The sequence below is a fragment of the Opisthorchis viverrini genome (genome assembly GCF_000715545.1).
Source record: "Opisthorchis viverrini unplaced genomic scaffold opera_v5_246, whole genome shotgun sequence".
NCBI classification, from domain to species: Eukaryota; Metazoa; Platyhelminthes; class Trematoda; order Opisthorchiida; family Opisthorchiidae; genus Opisthorchis; species Opisthorchis viverrini.
Genome location: NW_008751902.1, coordinates 741094 through 760839, shown reverse-complemented (window position 1 = coordinate 760839; position 19746 = coordinate 741094). Strand labels below are relative to the sequence as shown.

Below are 19746 nucleotides of genomic sequence, written 5' to 3'. Positions count from 1 at the left end.
CCCGAGGGTAGCGCATTTCGCGGGCCAATGGTGCGGCACCAGACACAGGCGTATATGTGAACACACTTGTGGGATAAAGTTAAGTGCTTGGATTTCGAAGATGCGGTGGGTTCGGAGCTGGATAAAGAACGAGAAAATCACAAAATGGAGGCTGGTAACTTATGTTTTATTTATTCACAACCCCTCTACTGCCTCAGAAGCGCAACGCTACGCACAGTTTTCGAATCCTCTAATCCGGAGGCTACAGTTTTGCGCGAAAGTGCACAGCTATGCTCTTAGAATGGGCGTATGTTCCGTTACATGCTCTTTCCTCAAGTGTACGTGGCACGCGAGTGCAAATGACGTGCTCCATAGCACATACTTGGCCTAATGCGTAGGTCTCTGACGCTGCCTGCCAGTGGGGTCCGAGCGGGAAGCTGAGTTGTGCGATCGCCAACGTGGCTAGCCAACACAAAGTCCTCAGGTGAGACTGCCGAACATATTTCTATCAACGAACTAAACACGTGCGACGTGAAGAATCCAACTTCGATCAGAAATTTATCGTATGCAGTGGTATGCAGTTTGCCGAACACAAGTGATTCATGACTCTAGACTGGACTGTTCAAACTAATGTTTGGTATCATCGGGAATCGTAATCAATGCATCTCAAAAAGCAAAAGTGCGTGTGTAAACAAAACGCTGGACCATTTAATCATTTTTAAACCTACCAGAACAAAATAGGGGCAAACTAATTGCAATGGGTGCCTTGCTCATTGACGCTCACATTAGTCATCCCTACATGAACTCTTAGATAAGATAAGGTAAGATTATGTAGGCGTTGCCATTGACAGGAAGATAATGAAGCGCTGGTATTTGTGCAATGGCTCTGACAAACGCGTTTTTTTACGATGTTTTGGGTGGTTCACTACTAATCACCCATAAGTTGCTGATGCAGCAACAGCAATGCGTATGTAGTGAACACGTGGATGACTCCGCCTGAGCAGTACTCAGAGTAAATGAGATTTGATTGCTCCGAAAACATGTACTTTAGATAACGTCAACTTTACTGTCACTCAAAACTGGCAGTCATTTTGTCGTCTTTTGGGTTTGTCTGCTCTCTATAGGCAACTTGCAATCTGTTTACACATACAAAAACCAGTTATCTTGTCTAGGTATGAATGGGGCGTTTATGCTGACCTAAGAAAGTACACCGGTATCGTGTTACCGACCCATTTTCACCTCGTTATTGAAGGATTGCCGTAGAAGACTCACCCAAGTCTCGACTTGCCCTCGTAGCAAACGTCTTTGAACGCATCTGAATGTGCCTTCAAGTAGATTGCGTACACATAAGCCAGTCGAATGTGTTTTTCTAGGCCCATTTCTTGTGCTGTTGTTTGACCTCCATCTCCACCTGCCGCTCCTGTCGCGCAAAAACATGCTTGTATGGTAAGTTCATATGGATGCGGGGTTTAATCGCGCGCTGTCCTTCAGTCATGACAATCCCATAACTGATTTCAGTCAGAAAACTTAGTTTATTGTTCCCTGAATAAGATGATGCGCACTAGAGCAGGTAGACCTGATCTAATGCATTTGAAAATAATTTACTTGACCGATGACCGAGTGCAGAGGGCATAAAAAGGACGACCTAGTCAACTGCACGAATGTGGCCCCACTATTGCGCGTGTGTTAGAGCAACCTGGCTGCACAGTGGTAGAACACAATGAGTATCACTCGAATTTTAACTTTTCAACTTCATCATTCGTGTTTGACATTAGAAGTCACTTAACAGCCGGGCTTGCAGTTGCCCTGAGGCACACCGGTGATGGCCTAGTCAGCGGCAAGGATTGCAAACGCTTCTCTGTGGGCATTCGGATAAACATCCCAAGTAGCCTCTGCAAGTGTTGTGATGGGTGCAGACTAGCAAGCCTGAATTAAACAATTCTGCATGCTCTTGCAATGAGGGTGTACAGTAACAAAAATCTCGACCTGTTGGAATGCTTAGCCTCCATCAGTATCCACGTTTCATTACAATTCCAGAACATATCTTTCTGGCACCGGGTGCACCTCATCTTTTGCTCTGTTGAACCGAGGTGCAGTTTCAATGCGGTTGTAACAACAGCACCCGTGCATCAACAATGTCCGCATAATACATCTTCCTCACGTTAGGTGCTCCAAGTTGTCTTAACAGCTTCTTGCGTTTTCAGGGTCTTCCAAGCTACGACCCAACTTATCATAGGTGCACCTGCATGAACATGATGTGCAATATGCTACCTTGACAAGCGAAGGAAGGCTACATTATTCCGTCAACTAGGCAAGCGATTACAATTCAATCCGGAAGCCTACTCATTACCTGAGCACTGGCTTTATTCCTTTCGATTACATTTGTTCCATCTTATCACTGTATATTAACGTGTTTAACAATGAATCCAATAAGCCATGAAATTTCACGTTCATTGGGATAACTTCTATTAACTGAGATCAGCATTAAACAAAATTTGCTCATATCATTCTACAGGGACACTGAGACCGGTCATGCTAGTTTGTTGAGCCAACTTACATATCAAGGTACATAAAACCGCACTGCTCAGCATATATGTTCCGCCATGGGACGATATGGCTCAACTGGTTAGAGCGGAAATTTACTGACCGGAGGGTCCGTGGTTCAAACCCGACCTCTGCCTCTCGACTTCACCTGTCTCTGTTTGAACAAACTGGCAGTATCCCAGCCCTTGTCCTTCCTTCGGACAGCAGGGCAACTAGGCACCGGAAGGGTGTTACAGCTGAATGATTTATTTGTTCCGCCTGGGTTCCAGTTTAACTCAGCGAACAACACTCATGGCTTCCAGGGGAGAGTATACGAAGAATTCATCTGAGTTCAAAATGGGGTGCCGCCTCCTCCAGTAACCCTGAAGCTCAAAACTTCCACTATATCTGACTGATGCCTTCGGTTATCCTGTCACGTGCTTGGAAACATAAGAACCATAAGACATCATAAGATTTATTTTCTCAAAATGTGTCTCTGGTAATTTCTGATTGCACGGTTGAACTATTTTATCTGAGGACTTAGACTGAATTCGGATAGCGTTCACGCGTGCAACCGTTAAAGTACTTTCATATCTACTGAAAACTAACAGCTACTTTACTAGGACAGATAAGGCGAAGTTATCCCAAGCATTCTTTTTGCAAAAACGAAGTTACCCCGCAAGTTCAGTGGAAGGTTTTATAGCACAGTGACATTCTAAGGAATGTTGATAACTGGTGTTTCAGTTAACAGGTTTTACCCCCGTAGTTCACTTCATAGCCGATTCAGTGTAGCAATGCTGTTAAGTTGACTCTAGTGCAGGACAGATTATGGGACTCGAATTGCAGGAAATGGATGCTGACCCTATCCGAGGAGCGAAACAAACCGGCTTTTTTTCAAAGCCAACGCACATACCCTTACCTAAGGATATTTCAGACTATTGACAAACATGTAACGACATGGTAAAGAATGCGGAACTGCAGTTCCCAGTGTCTGTATCAAATTGGCAACGCCGGCTTTTCTCCCATTTGGGAATTTTTTTGTTCAACGGACTGAGAACCGCAGACGCGCGGCTAAAGTTCTAGTCGATTTGAGACTCGTTGTTCGACCAAGCCTCTCTAGTCCTCTAAAAAGTGTCCGCTGTTAAGTAAGTATTCAGAGATGCTCCGGATGATCCCATAACACTTCATGGATGGACGCACGGTTTCAATAAGTTTGCTTTCCTGCGAGTATGGGTGATGAGCCTTATGTCTGAAGAGCGCCGTGAAATCATACCGTTTGGTAGCAGGAAAAGTCCGAACAGGACCGTTGAGCGTATGGCAGGACAACGCATGGCGAATTCTCTCATTGAAAGGGTGAGTCAGTAATGGTACACGGCCTATCCCAAGCAAAACTGATGGGTGGCAGCAAAATGACAACAAACAATCGAAGTAAGGAAAAAATAGTGTGTGACGTGGTTAGCAGAGAAGCTCCCCGATAAAGTACAGGCAACAAAGGGATTGAGGATCTACTGCAACAGGAAAAGACTTTTTCATCCGAATTACACGAAAATGCTGTACACCGAATGACCTTACGCCCACAGGTGTAACGTTAAAACAACAGCATGAATTGTGTGGGACCTCATGGGAGAGGGATTTGCTATTAATAAACCTAAGTTCAAATAAGGTGTTAACCACCGACTGACCGGCCCTGGTGCTATTGCGGTCTGATTAGCCGGGGGCCTTGGTGGTGCAGGCTGTCTCCGGAGTAGGTTCGATACTCACTTGTGACCCTCTTTCCACTGAACTGCTCTCAAACGGATAATGACCACAGTAAAAATGTAGCAGGTTGCCGGTTTTTGGCACTAAACCGAGTTAACAGCTTGAAATAGGCCAGCGAGATAAAATACAGGATGACTAACGTGGTGACCGAAAGGTTTGTGTTAAATAAGAAAATGCCATGCTTAATGATATTGAAGCTTGCCAGAATGTTCTGGTTAAAACCGGGCTACTTGTGAGTAGTTGATGAGGCTTTATGTTTAAATGATATAACACACTGATTCTGTGAGGAATCAACGATTAAACTGATCTCTGCAGAAAAACCATACCAAAACCATCAGTTGCTATGTACGCCAATGTTCATCATAAACAGTAGCCCATCTGTATTTGCACGGGCTTAATTTTTCTAATTTTTATTTTGGATGCGGTAGATTGGATCCAAGTGGGCCCAGTACTTTAAGGGTTTATTGGTCATAATTTTGACGAGTGCTCTGGAGTATTTATGATGATTTTAAACTGGACGTCGAAGAAGGACAGGGACACCTTTCTCATCATTTTGTGTGGTCGCTTGGGCTGATTAAGAGACGCAAGAAATCATCTATTTTGCCGCGCAAACCCGGACATGCTTGTGTCGAAAGCTGATGGTTTGTAACCTGTTTATACTCATCCATGGACTGTGTGCTTCTCAGAGAGAAATCTATGCGATAGTAGCATAATATAGTGTATTTTTTAACTGGTATTTGTACAAAGTTCATGCCGACACGCTTTTGAAGACCACAGTACTAGGATCAGTCACCGGACACAGAACTGTGGTTAAACGAGACTGAATTCATCCCTGTTTAAACATAATCCGGGTTGGAACGTATTAATGTTTGGTTCTTGTGGCGCGATTTTTACAGTGTAATCATGTTTGCTTCAGACAGATTCTACCATACTTCACCCCATCCGAAATTAATACCATGAACGTAGTAGTTTAATAGTTACGATTAGATCAGATTAACCGACAGAAAAATTTCCGAATGAGGGGGAGATCAACCACATAGTTGAGTACCACGGTATTTAAGGAGGATGCCATGGTGTGTTGATACACTTCTATGGAACAACTGGCACGTAGCCAGTCGATTGGAAGGAATAATCAGGTCTGTCTGATCTTTTTCATACTGTGTGGGAGTTCCGATACCTACAGGTATGCCACCAAAATGTCATATGTGTTACGCCAAACCTCATTTTTGCCGCTGGTCTACGGCTGGAATTGTCCTATCGCATTCAACTAGCCGGCAGTTTTTATATTTTGCATTGTTTTAATCCAACCTGCAAAGAATCTAAAATAGCTTTGGATGTATTTTAGAGTGGTCTGCATTAGTTATTTTCTTTGCGGGATGAAATTAGCATTTGAAACCTGAAAATAAACTCACTACTCGTCAATTGATAGTACGGTGATAAATGTAAAATATCCCGCCAGGTAATTGGTCTTCCAACAAGGCCTGTCAGCGCCAGGACGTTTGATACTTTTCTGGTGTTGCATGGTGACCTTCGTTAACGTTCACCCAATGGGACGATAACCGTACGGTGATCAATAATTGGTATCCAAAAGGCAGTGGTAAACCCTAACTGATGAGCTAGAGGTTTTGGACTAACTTCCAGTTTCTGATGATTCACCTTGTTTATGATTCCCAATGAGGATACAACTTCGTAAATTGTATTCCGGCTTGATAGCGAGATATTGGTAGACAATTGGGGATGTGGGAAGTTTCCAAGTGCAAGGTCATTACAAAGGACCATTTTAAGTCGCTTCTGATGGTCCGTACAACAAGTACCTGGAGTTTGTTTTTCAAACTTTAAATCCTGCTCTCTCCCCTTCACATGTAATCCGTTGATACGGTCGGAGTTGGACATTCCAACTACGCTGGTCAATAGACTGCAATTTATCAAACTAGATCGTACTTATACATAACCCGTCTGAAAATAAAGATTAAAAAACTGCAACAAGCTTCACCTGAATTAGGCAGCGAGTTGACTGTTTCAGGAAAGGCCCCATAACCTACTTTGTCGTTTCCGGCAGGTGACTTTCATCCGCCAAAGTAGAGCCTAATCTGATTGAAAGTTCTACCTTATAAAAACACTACAAGCCGTGTAGAAAACTTGATTCAGCTCAAGATTAGTTACATGGAACTGCCGTGTATCCTTTGTAAAAATTGTCTTAGAAACAAGAAGCATTTTAAGACCTTGTATTTTTTTCAAAAACAAACTCTCACAAACAACACTTTTTAAATAAAACCGTCCATTCGCCATTCAACTGATCAAACCTAATAATTGTAACTCGGTTTACAGAGATTTGACTATTCGGTAAACTGCGGCTCAATTTTTTCTTCAAGTTAATTGACGTTTACAAGTGATACTTTCTGAAGTTTCAGGCCTCACTGTAAAGCATGTTAGATATTAAGTCTGTCCATCGATCTATCTCCTCACAATCCGTCTTTTACCATCAATTTCGTTCGGCCAAAGTGTAGTTTTGTGAATCACCGACGAAGTGGATTACCAGTGAAGACAGTAAGACAGCTTCTTCTGGATCAGAGAACTTCAGATCATGTGCCCGTGATCTCTTCCGCCTTGTTCATCTCTTACCTTTACGCGAAATTCGCAGGTGCGCGTGTTAAAGTGCGAATGGGCCTTAAGTTTCGTCAGCGACTGAGGTTGCCCCAATATGTGAGTTTACAATTGGCCTCTATACTTTGAATTTCTCGTTCCTGTCTCCGATATGCGGTCCGCTAAGCTAGTTCAATTTGAGATCGAATCTTCCATTGTTTCGGCCTATGGGCAATCCTAGACTCATCGCTTTTGAACGTCAACGTGGACTGTTTTGTATGATATATTATTTCGCAGTTCAGTCAGTAACATCATTAGTGCGAGGAAATACTATTGGCATGGGAATTAACAACGTGAGAATATGCCTCTGGAAAGCTATGGGTCGTGCTGTTAACAAAATTGGTTAGTCAGTATCCGGAATGGTTGAAACCGCGGTTTAATAGCAATGACTATGTATCTTAGGGTGGTCTGAAACGGCTTATCCGCGTAAACGCGGAATCTCACGAATCAAGCTGTGATTTTAATTAACTGCGTAACCAGGGTTGTGGAACTGTTCCTAAAAATCCTTGAAAAACTGCGCAGTTTATCTAACAAGTCATTTGAAAGCATTGGTCTTGTCAATACTTGTAATAGATTAGCGGTATCCAATGTCTATGTTCAGATATGCCCCAGGCAAAAATTGAATTACTGCTGCTACCTCCCAGTAAATAATATTCAAAACGATAGCGCAGGCGGTCAACTACCATTTCTAATACTACTTGACCACCTGTAGGCTTTGCTTGTTTGTGCATGCTGCAATTAGTGCATGTTATTACCGAAAGTACTTTTTCACGTGGAAAGCTATTTTTGATAAAACCTCCTGAGTTCGTACCCGTCAATTTCGAAAAACCAATTGTGCCAAATAGGAAACAAGCAGCATTTGCGCAGCATATTTAGTTGAAGGGTATCATCAACGAGGGGGGCTCATTGGGTCACTGGTGAAAAAATAAACATATTGATTGCATTTGCGGAAAACACTCCAATTTGGGTTCAAGTGGACTATAGGGTTACACAGTTAACATAGGTCATATTTTTCATAATATTTAAAGACTGAATAATCCAACAGGTTTCCAACCAACTAGCTAATTAGATTCAAAAGCATCACTTAACAGCGATCAAAGCTGCAACAACGGGCACACTCAGTTTGACTGTTTGTTACCAGAATAGCTTTGTGCAAGTGTCTAGAAATGCCTGATCTTGTGACACACGCACACCTTCACGGACACTGCAGTATCTAGTCAGTTAATTTTTTTCTGCCAGTCAGTGGTCATCACTATAACGTGTCTATTGCGTTGGACGAACCGTAATTTTTATAATTCTTCCGCTCAATCTTCACTAGTCTGACTGGTTTGACTATTTTACGACTAGGTATGCACTGATCAGAATAGGGTTTATCAAAAATAATTTTTAAAAATTTCTAATCTTGATGTTTGATTTGCATTACTTGCTACTGAACAAAAATTTGCTAGTCAAGGTCGGTATATATAAAAACCGCGCACCATCACAGAGGAGCACCAAATTCCTGCTATGCATCAAGAAAAATGTCGAATTGATGCATCCAACAGTTATTAAATGTGCAATTATCTTCATGAAGGAAAGTACTCACAAGGTTGCAGAAACTCTTCGACAGCCCAAGATCGATTTTTCTGTTCTCGGGCAATCCCAGAATTGACGCCAACCTAATGTTTTACTTTAAACCAAATGGGACATACCACGACAAACACACTCATTTGCAATCAATTTCGTTTTCACGGGAGACCCAAGAGAGTTTGGGTTCAAGTAAAACATAAATTTGATAGAAGTGCGATGACTGCGCCCACCTGATGAGCCCAAAAAAGGGCCGAAACGGTTGTGGGATGTAAATGATTTTTCAGCAACGTTGTGATTAGTTTCCTTTATGAAAATTTACTGCGATATCACGAATATTATACCAAATAAAACAAGAGCATCCTTTGTTCGTCACATTCATTCAACGGGGTCTCCCTTGAAAACCCAGTTGATATGAGAATTGGTGTTCGTCGAGATGCAACTATCTACTTGCTTCTGACCAAAGTCCTGCACAGCTCGAGTAGGTGAAAAAAGATAAGTTGATTGAAGTTCAGTTCTATAGCCACCGCATCCGATGAATATCCAGGCACTATATTATATCAGGCACTATATACTATGTTTCGCTCATTCTAAGTAGTTGTGTCGGATAGGACTAAAATTGCATCACATCTCGACTACAACAGTATATGACGAACGAATTCACCCTGTGAAATCCATGCACGAATATTCTGATCGTCACTGTCCCATAGTCCTTATTTTTGATAGATACGCTGTTTATACGATAGTGGATATACGTCATTATCGCTGTTCTAGGAATCAGTCGGACCTATAAGCACTCATTTGTTAGTCAGTTGGCCTTGTGTGGGGAACCATATGTTACTTAGTAGACGACAACGATGGATTGAGACTATTCATGATGACTGAAAGTTAACTTTAGAGAAATGCATGGTAGAGTAATCAAATCGACCAAAAAATTACCTAGCGCAAACTATACCTTATTCTGAGGTCACCTATCTGGGAAAATATATCTTTGACCTCAAGGGCCCGTCCTCTGTGGTGAGCCCGTATATCCGTCAGTGGAAGAGATGCAGTTTCTACACAGTGCCTCAGGTTCGTAAAGTTTCTAGCCTGGAAACAGAGGGTTAACGTAGCTCTCAACTACTTTAACCCGAAAGGAAAACTAACGGTGTATTTCATCCAACCCAAAAGAATAGTCTTCTCTGCACGGCCATTTTCAGGTGAGACGGCTGTTTGACCTCTTCAAGTTTCTTTTAACAGTTCCGTCTTCATCAGAAGGCACAACCTCTCAATACTGTACTTATATGATGTCACTAAAACTGGGTAGCTGCAACGGGAAACAATCGAGAATGTCATTTCGACCTCGAGAGCTTCGGACAAACGTAACGATCAAGTCAACTAGTTGTGGCCAATGGCTGATTGAATGAGCTAAGTATTTCTCGGTATTTATGCACCAATCCTCAAATACAGCCCAGAAAATTTTCATATGCTACCGACTTGCCAAAAATAGATATGTACTACTTTAATCAATTGTCACTGAGTGAAACATCGTGAGAGCAAAACCAACTACAACTTGTTTGCAAATCTGAAAAAAACAGAAGTCAGTGAACGCGTTTACATCACTCTCGGCAGGTGCAAGTAATTTTAACATATCATATTGTTTAGTGTATGAAGCTTTTATAAGCTTTGGCCGAAACGTGAAGTGAAATAATGTTGCCTGTAGGATGTGCAGATCATGGCAAAGGTCATTTCAGGGGCAGTGGCTGTTTTGGATACTTCACTCAGTTTCTAGGTTGTGAGCCTTTCCATGCATGCCGTCGTCAGGTGCAAAGTGAGTCACTAGTGTAATCAGGTTTGTCCTGTAATTTCAACCAGAGGCGTACCTATTCCCTTGGATAAATTTATCCTCAGTTGTGTATGTTATTAAGGTAGATGTGGAAGCTTTTTATACTCCCATACCAGCTTTTTATACTTCCATGGGTGTGTTCATTAAATGAGACATCTACGCTAACAGGTTCACTGGACGTGATTGAAATTGACGCTGCGTTCGTTTTCTAGCCCCTATGATTCGCGTTCACACATTAGGCCATATATTCAGTTCCAATCCAAGACTGTCTTGCTGACTACCCTAACCTTGGGGTTGATGGTCACTAGAACACAGAAAAGAGAGCAACAATTGGTGACAAATGAAGGTGATCGTGTTTCAGTGGTTGGAACAGTTCGACTCTTTGACTAAGAATTATGACCGCTGTCAAGACGCGAATAGCGGTGGCTAATTCACAAGGGAAATTCGTAAGCAAACTACCAGCTAACTGCACTGCATATTGATGCGATGACGCGATCAGAGTGCATGTTTTTCAATACTGTCTGTCTATGTTTAGTTCTGATATTGCAACGTAGTGAGGGAACAGATGAACTTATCTAATGCGCAATAAGATCATTTTCGGTACATGTGTTCGAAACTCACCATATTGGGATGCAGCCAATTGCATCGATCTGTTTCGATCACACAACCTCAGATCAAATTAATGACGCGAAATAATACCGCTAGCACATGATGTGGTCACTTATAATCCCCACTGCCCATATAAAAACTGTTGGACTCTAAGGGAGTAGTATAGTCTCTGCAGTACACAATGAAGCCAATCTGTCTTCTGTTGGTGGGTTTAGTGTCCATCTCACTTACCAGTGGTTACAAACGAGGCTACAAATTTGGCTTGGGAGAAGGAAGAGTTGCAACGGGACGCTTTTACAGGGGCGGCTACGGAGATGCCACTGGAAACGAAGTGTCCGGATATGACTATGATTTGGAAGGTGAGTTGAGCGGAAGCGGCAGTTCCACCCACGCCGGCCGATTTGGAAATCAGAGACACGAGGAGGATGATGGATTCTACACACAAGGCGGGAGTTACTACATGAGTGGTAAGGCTCGCCGTGACGATGATTATGGCATCACCGCTGGTCTGAAGGCCAAAGGAAATTTCTACGGCACTGGTACTGAGGGCGAAGGAAGCCAATATGAGCAAGTGACCACTTTCCGTCGTGGCGGCGGACACGACACAAAAGGGAAGAAGAAACACTACAATGAGTACAACAGTTACGGCCAGGCCATGAAATACGGTGACAAGAAGGTTGCCAACAACTTCAACCTTCGCGGCTCACTGAAAGCCAAGGGCAAGTTTGATGGTTACGGCAAGAGTGACGTGTCCAGTGAATTTGACAAATACGGCAAGTATGGATATTCTGGCAGTTCCAAAGGTTATGGAGGTCGTGATGTCTACGGAAAACTTAAGGGCAAAAGCGAGTATGACGCCTATGGCAAGCTAAAGGGTTACGGTGCACAGAACGACTACTCCAAATACGGTCGTCATGCGGACTACGACACTCTCGGTTATTAGATCACTTATTGTCCGGAGTTGTCGTAACAAAACTAATAAGTAGTTGAAAATTGGAAAATTAAATGTATTATCTCAATTCTGATGATTCTTTTCAGCAGCAAGCATAAGTTTGAGTTGACTGCCTGTCGAGGTCAGTTGGCATACACTGTTTCACTTAAAAAATGAAGGCTTTCCAATCGAGCACATGCGGCGATAGACACCAGGGCAGGTTTCAGTAGGAATGCCTTTTGTTAGGTCACTGCTTGCATCCGAAAACATCCCAGCTGGTTGGGAGTGAGTCGGAAATCACTGTTTTTCAAACGGTATAAAGAAATGGTTACAATGCGACCTCGATAAGATTGCCTTGAAAAAGTCAAGTGAACGCACTTGTATTGGAGACCTGAACGGACTATGGATGGAAATGTAGTTACAGTGCATTAAGCAATAAAAGCGTGCGTGTGGGTACAAAAGCTAAGCTAGCCAACAGAACTGCTCATTGTTGTACTTTTGTCCAGCTGCTTACTGCAGTTCTCGGTGAACATGAGGAAAAGATTTTTAACATTATTCCTTTTGTTCGCTGGTAGAGGCCGAATGAATTGTAAACTGAGATATATCGATTTCAATGTTACTGCGCAACCAGTAAATATCTGTTCGATATCCCGAACTAATCACTGATGATTTGACTCCGAGTAACTATTGGGACCCAGAGATTTAGTGAACGGCTACAAACATTCCTCCTAGGATTTCATTCTGGGCCCAGGACTAAAATAATCCTGGCTTACGGAAATTGAAATGTGATCATGTGTAATCCGTTGAAAAAAATCAACAGTTCTGTTTTTCGCATCACTTCCTTCATCGTGATTGACATTTGAGTACTGCTACTCTGCAGCCATCTGTCACTATTGTTACCGTTACTGGTAATGCCGTTTTGTAAATTCCGCTCTTGTCCGTTCAGCCATCCCGTTGCCATTTGTTTGTCTTCCTTAAACTCGCTGAGACATCGGCTACACTACTGACCGGGAACTTGGTGCATATGGGTGTCAGCAAAATTGACAAAACATGATTAATTAATGAGAAGTAATATTACGAATCGGCACCACATAAGCGGGAGGCTCCATGGCTGGAATGATTCGTGTGAGAGTTGTTACATTAACCCTCAGAAGGGGGTAGACAAACACGAATGAATCACGTATAGGCCAAAGTAGCTGTTACGGAACCCATGAGGTTCAAGTAGAATCAGATGACATGAGTCGGTTATTCAAGCACGACGAGACTATGACTACTCGGTGATCGGGACTTCATGTGACTCGAACTGATGAGTGCAAACAAATTCGTCCCGCGACATCTCATTGTCCGTTTGAATGTTCAGGCAATGTACAAAAACGAGGTGATAATTTGATCTCCAAAAAGGCAAATGAAACAACGAAACCTGTATATTACTAAAATGGATGAAATAAACCAGATTTTACGTGCGGTTTGGCTATCGTCTTGCCTAATGACTACTTTCAAGTATCGCCTAACTTGGTCCACTTACGCGCTGGAATTCATTAGACGTCTGCTCTTCGTATGTAGCTTCATATGGCCGGAAAGCTGACAACAGTTGTCGATTTTGAAGAGGGTGGGCATTGATGGCCTGTCAATCTTGCTTACCAGAAGCGGTTGTCGGAACCAGATGATGATGCTATTTGAATGGGTTTTGGGATAACTGCTTCCCGAACAAATTTTCTCTCAAAATATACTTTGTTTGACCTTTGCTTGCCAGTTTGGAAGACAGAGTCTTCGAGAAAAACCGTCACTTTCAAGCCACTCAGTCATTCTCAAAGATAAACACACACAAGCAGACTCCGTCTTCGGGCTTTTTATATACAAAAGTGCATCTGCGTGCTCTTGAACTGAAAATAGCGGATCCTCTTTATTTTTAAATTATAAAAGCATGCTGCACGTCAATTTGCAATTACAGATGAAGTTTTCCAGTATTTTCAGAAATGTAGTTGAGTCAAATTATTTCTTGACTGCATACCATAGTCAGCAATAATGAACCAAATAATGTATGCCTCATTGGAAATTTCCTTCAACTTCTCAGAAGTAGAAATACATATCCTGTCTATAGGTTTGATACGCCACATGCGTCTGTCACCCCCCGTGCGAAGCTTGGCGAAGCAGAATGCTTTTTAGTGTTCAACGCATAAAAGTGATTCGAAAGAGTGCCTTTGGGTTTCAAAAAGTTATAGTAGTATGTGAAGTCATCCAACTCAACACCCAATGAAGGAGCGAAACACAAAACGACAAATAAGCAGACCATTTCAAGCATCAAGGATACTACGTTTTGGCTTATCACCAAGTTGGCTGCGAAATCGAAAGAAGCTATCGCTTCCTCTGCGGCACTAATAGCCCATAACCGGCTGGTCTATCGATCGACTCATTTTTTCGATTCAGCACTGTTGGACGAGACTGTTTGACTCAGTCAGAGCGGTCGCATGTCTTCTCACGTTTAGCCTTTTCCTACTCAGCGCTGTTGGACGAGACTGTCTGACTCAATCAGAGCGGCCGCATGTCTTCTCACGTTTAGCCTTTTCCTGTGATATCAGGGTGCACACGCGCAAATCGATCATCCTCGATTTTTGCTCAAGGTTCTGGTTCCGGACTACAGACAATGACAGTTATCTCTCATTTGCAACCGAATTAATAATTGCGAGAGACTCACCTGGAGCCCACTGAATCTCCCGTTTGTGAGTCGCTCGCAAAGCCAAATTGGCATGCAAATGAGTGTATTTCGTTCTCAAGTCCCCGGAAACTCGGGGGCTATTCCTACTTGATGAACCCCAAAAATGGTGAAACCAGTCGTGGTCTGTCGAAGAATTTTCAACAACCTAATGCGTAGTGCATTACGAATAGCGAGCTTCCTATTGTTTTCGGCCTGATATGATCCCTATATATTTAAAGTGGGAAAAGGAAGCCTGTTGGTGCATCAAATAAAATGAGCTACTGTGGTCCGAAGCCACTCGGGACAAACTTTGTTTCTGCAAGCATTTTCAAAAGTCGATATGCTGCTTGCTTTAACAGCCCAGTTTACACATGGTGACGCCCGATTTGCATACAAACATTCCTTTATGCTCATATATTTTTTCTTTCTCAATTGTGTCTTGATTATCCTTTCTTTCTTAGTACATTGTTCATCTTTTAAGCAAAAGCGAGAAAACATGGTTAAAAATTGATTTCTGTGGTGAGGGGTTTCCAGTGAACTTGGAGCCACTTGTTGCGAATAACTGCGTTACTTTAAGCGTTGAGATACTGTTTCTTCCGTGTTCGTTAACCCCAAGTTGCACAACCATTGGCTGCAGGACAGCCCCATCATTTACTTGCCAAAGTAAGGTAAAATACATCGATTTTTTAAAATTCACAAACGTTGACAAGGGGCTTTTATTTTTTCGTACGGTTTACCCACATCTTGCGTTGTGTCTGAATTACATCTCGCTAGCCACACTGTATTGGGGAATAATAATTTGTCTTGGATGCTGCACGATAAAAAAGTTGGAAAAAAATCGTCTAACTTTAAACATGTTATGTGCATTTTTCTGAGAGCATAAAATGAACTTCACAATGGATATTCGAAGCATTGAGTGGTAAGAAATACATTTGACCAACAGAAAATTTGTTGATATCAAATGGTGATTCCCAACCGGCATTAAGAAGGAAAAACTCGAGTGTTTAATACAGCGACTATGGGCGAGTCCTATCTAGTAATTCAGGGGTGTCTTACGTCGACGGAAACTTCAGACAGCATATTACCGGTTTCGCTCTTCCTGGGGTTCATCAGTTAGAGGTACTAAAAGAAAAAACAAACAGGAGTCAGCAGAATTGTCACAGTAAAGTAAACATGCGAGACAAATCGAAACGGGGATCGCTCAGATTGTTCCCCCCGAAAGGGGAGTTAAGCTAGGGAATTTTGAGCACTACTCTTCTTATGAATCAGGTCACCTTTGCTGCCTCTCGAATAATGTTGGCTTCTTTAACGTTAGTATATTACAGTTTGTTGGAATTCCTTAACTTACGTGTCTTTCGTCTTTACTGGACATTAAAGTACAAGGCGCCTCTGGTGTTTATTGAAAGCCTTGCGCACATCCAGGCCATACGTCTCATTTATGTTCGTCCAGGACAAAGATTTTCTGTGTCAGTATGTCACCAAATTTGTGCTACAGAATGAAGAAAAACACCAGGAGACTCCTGTGACTCATAGAAATCACTGCTGATGTTGTTAAACAACAGTCCGTTCACTGAGACTATTAATAATTTTGGTGCATAGAACATTCACTTTGTTTTCGGACGTGAGATTTCGCAATCAGCCGACCTCCGGTAACCGTGGGCAACAATGGAATTTTCATAAGCTTTTAATTTGACTAGTGGATCCAAGTGCCCTCAAATGTATCATATTTATTGGCATGCAAATCTGGTACACAGCAGTTAGAACCCCCGAAAATGTTTATCAGACTTCCTGAAACCAAAAAAAACACCTTGAATCTATAAGCTTCTACTTTGAACTTCTTACGACAGCATAAATGGCACTCTCACCGCCGACAGTGAATCTATGGAAAGGATAGGAAACAATGTTTCTACGATGGATACACAGGTCATTACATCCAGACTGAATGTTCTCACAAGCAACAACTTTCAGAGTTAAACAATTGTATGCAATCAATGCTTCATTCCTACGATACCATCTACCATCCAACTGTCAATATAAGATTGTTATCGCGTGGTACCAGAATGGCGATGAATGGTATTCAGTAGAAAGCTACTTAGCGAATATATCAGGATTACCCTGACCGAGGTTTGATCCATTTCTGTCCGACACAAGATACGCGCTCCGCCCAAAAACTACAGCCGCAAAGGTTTTCCAACTCCAATCCAGTTTCGTAAGGGGAAATTCTCTGTGCCAGTGGTTTCTCTAGTGCACAGTAAGGCGTGGAACATTTGTAACCATCACTGGGTTGGTAATATGAAAGGGATTTTGTCACAGAACTGCAGCTACCACCTTTCCATTTTGGTCTGAGTGCCGAGTAAGGTGCCGTTCCTGAGATTGCGCGTCAGGAAATACAATGGAGTGGACTTAGCACATTGCTGAACATTCCCGATTTCACTTTTTTTCCAGCTCTAGAGAGACTTACAAAGGCTATACCGCTTTGGGTTTATCCACCCATCGGCCTCAACTCAAGAGATCTAATCTCTAGAATACAGTCGCGTATTTTGTGCCCTCTGACTCTGCCTATTGCAAATGTACATACTAATTGCTGAATCATCTAGCAATAAAGCAGTCATATTTTACGCTATGCATTGATTGAAAGGTCACTGGCAAGGTTTCAAAAACTGCTTCGTTGACACTGAACTAAATAAAGGCAGAACAGTGATTCCTACAGTAAAGTCAAGTCCAAATCCAAGTGACCATCTTGTCTGAAACCTGTTAAGCTTTTACCAAAAACCCTTGCATCGGTTAGAAAACTTCGGCTTGTTATACCGACAATTATTTAAGAAAGTTAACGGTTGACATTGTTGCACTTACGTCGTTCAAGTTAATAGCGCTATGAATAATTCCTCAAGGGCTTGTCTGAAGAGCTCCTCCATCAGAATTCATGATTTAGCGGTTAAATGTACCAAAACCTAACCGTGCTATAGTTATCGATTCCCTTATTTCTGAAACGGTAGCCCTGTCACCATAGCTGCTCGTCAAAAGCAGTATATTTAGTAATTGGCTTCCACCGGTTGAGGGGATTACGCGATGAGTCTGTGTCTGGTAGCACCGTACTTGAAACTTTTTCAGGTCACTAACATACATTTTGGCGGGACAAGATGTGTTGTTTTAATCAGCATGAGATGCGCAATTGTTCGCTGCAAGGAGGGAAGTTTTGGAGGAGGCAGTTGCGATACGGCAGCATTTGCCTAAGCGCTTCGTTATGGTTTCACTTTTTCATTCGCAGTTGGCTTCGGCAAATGTTATTCTCCCTGAAGTTATGAGTGAGTCAGTGGTGAACTGATGTACAGTTATTTACATACGCAAGTGGAATTATTGAAAAATGTCAAATTTACCTAAAGAGCCCTGAAAGTATTCTTATCAGTAGTTGCGGGATTTTGTGGAATTTGCACTGTGATCGTTCTTATTTGAACAGATAAAGTTGTCACAACTGGTCTAGTGCTTCAGTTCAGGAGGATCAGGAGGAAAACTCTTCAGATGAAAAGGATGCGGACAGAACTCATCCATTTGAGGTACGCGCCAGATAGTGGAGCACGGTATACCGTCGACTACTCTCCAAAAACGATAATTACAACATGCCTTGGGTCTACTCAGTTGATCACATTTATCCGTCAAATAGAATAAAAAGGAGAAATGTGGTGACAGAAATTTCGGCTGCGAATTCTGTATGAAGACATAACATTCCCAGGACGAAGAAATATAGGCAGATTCTTTTAGAAGCAATGTGCGTGACTGAGTTTTGTGGTACACCACAACGGTTGTCTATCTAGATTAGCTAGGGACAGTACGACTAAGCTGCACGAAATAGTGCATACTTATGTAGGTTTTGGACTAGGCTGGACACGCTGAGGTATGATCAGGACTCAGCATTTAAAAGTAAAGTACATCAAACGTAGAAGCCTATCACTGTGTTATCCCGACGGGAACAATCAGCAGTGACCCTAGTTCTAATATTTCCGCGAGGATTTTTCTAGATGCCTACCACCACATCTACCACTTTCTAAATGGCAATTCAAACTTCAGTACTTGGTCAGAAATCATATTCCTGTTTGTTCACACAATAAAAGCTTTTACTTTTGGGCTTTGCACCGCAAAATAATTCTGACCACATTAAAACTCAATTAGTAGATTCTGGATTTGAAAGATATATACAGATTTTCTTCTCAAGTGCATGACCTATATTTTTTCCCAAATATATTTCCGTCTTTGCAGGTTGCATATTTCACAAAAATGTTTATCAGAAAAGCTTCATGATTTGTTGTTCAACTTTCATTACAATGGAGTAACAACTTCATTACAGTATTCAGTACGAATGATGAAAACAAACATGTTTTCATAGACACAAAAGTCAATCGACTTGGCGCCACTAGAGAAAGCTTACCAGTATTAGAAAAATCAATTTAGCCAACAAGTTGGACAACAGTTTGGACATATCGAATTCAAGTCAGCTTGGCCTCGATCAAAGGGTCCCGATTCTCACTGGATGAACGGCAAAGAGAGTAAGGGTAATGCATGCAGACCGAATGTCTCATTTGTCAAGTGATTGATGCACTCAGCTCGCAGAACTTAAGAATCCCCACTCCTGTTGTCACTAAAGTAATGTATGATTCATTTTGTTAACATTAAAATTCTGGATTTTACGGGGCTTACGAAACTTACGGGACATTGAAGAAGGAAATTTAATGCGAAAATCTATTGTTCTGTCATGGGTGATTGTTGTTGGCTAAAACACTGGCTAATTGACGTGCCAGTTACTCAGCCGCTAGTAGCCAAACGGCTCGGCCTTCAACAAGTAGATCAACAGGTCACATCGCTATAGACATTTATGAAATGCTTACTGCGGCTGATCCCCAACAGAAATGTACTAAGTTTCTCGGATTGTCCCTGTAGAATGATGTAAATTAGAGAAGTTATGCAACAGCTCTGAAAGATACAGTGATTCACAGATGGTAAATTTCGTGACTACTGTCAGTCAGTCAAATGAGTCTACACGCTTTTCGAGAAATACACTCAGTTACAAATCAATTTGGTTTTCACGAGAGACTCAACTGAATCTCTCTCTCATAATATTCAGCAACCTTGTGAGTAGTTCCCTTTATGAAAATATACTGCGATATCTCAAATATCGTGCCAACTGAATCATGANAGTATATTTTCATAAAGGGAACTACTCAC

General features: G+C 42.0%; 1 protein-coding gene across 1 annotated transcript; it reads left to right on the top strand.

Annotated features, from left to right (window-relative positions):
- Nucleotides 1–9508: 9508 nt before the first annotated feature.
- Nucleotides 9509–11843, top strand: T265_14710 (hypothetical protein; the record flags this gene model as incomplete). The annotated part of the gene is made up of 2 exons (XM_009174881.1): nt 9509–9668; nt 11119–11843. Coding segments are annotated over 2 exons (885 nt in total), but the record flags the coding sequence as incomplete, so codon positions are not given.
- Between the last annotated feature and the right edge of the window lie 7903 nt (nt 11844–19746).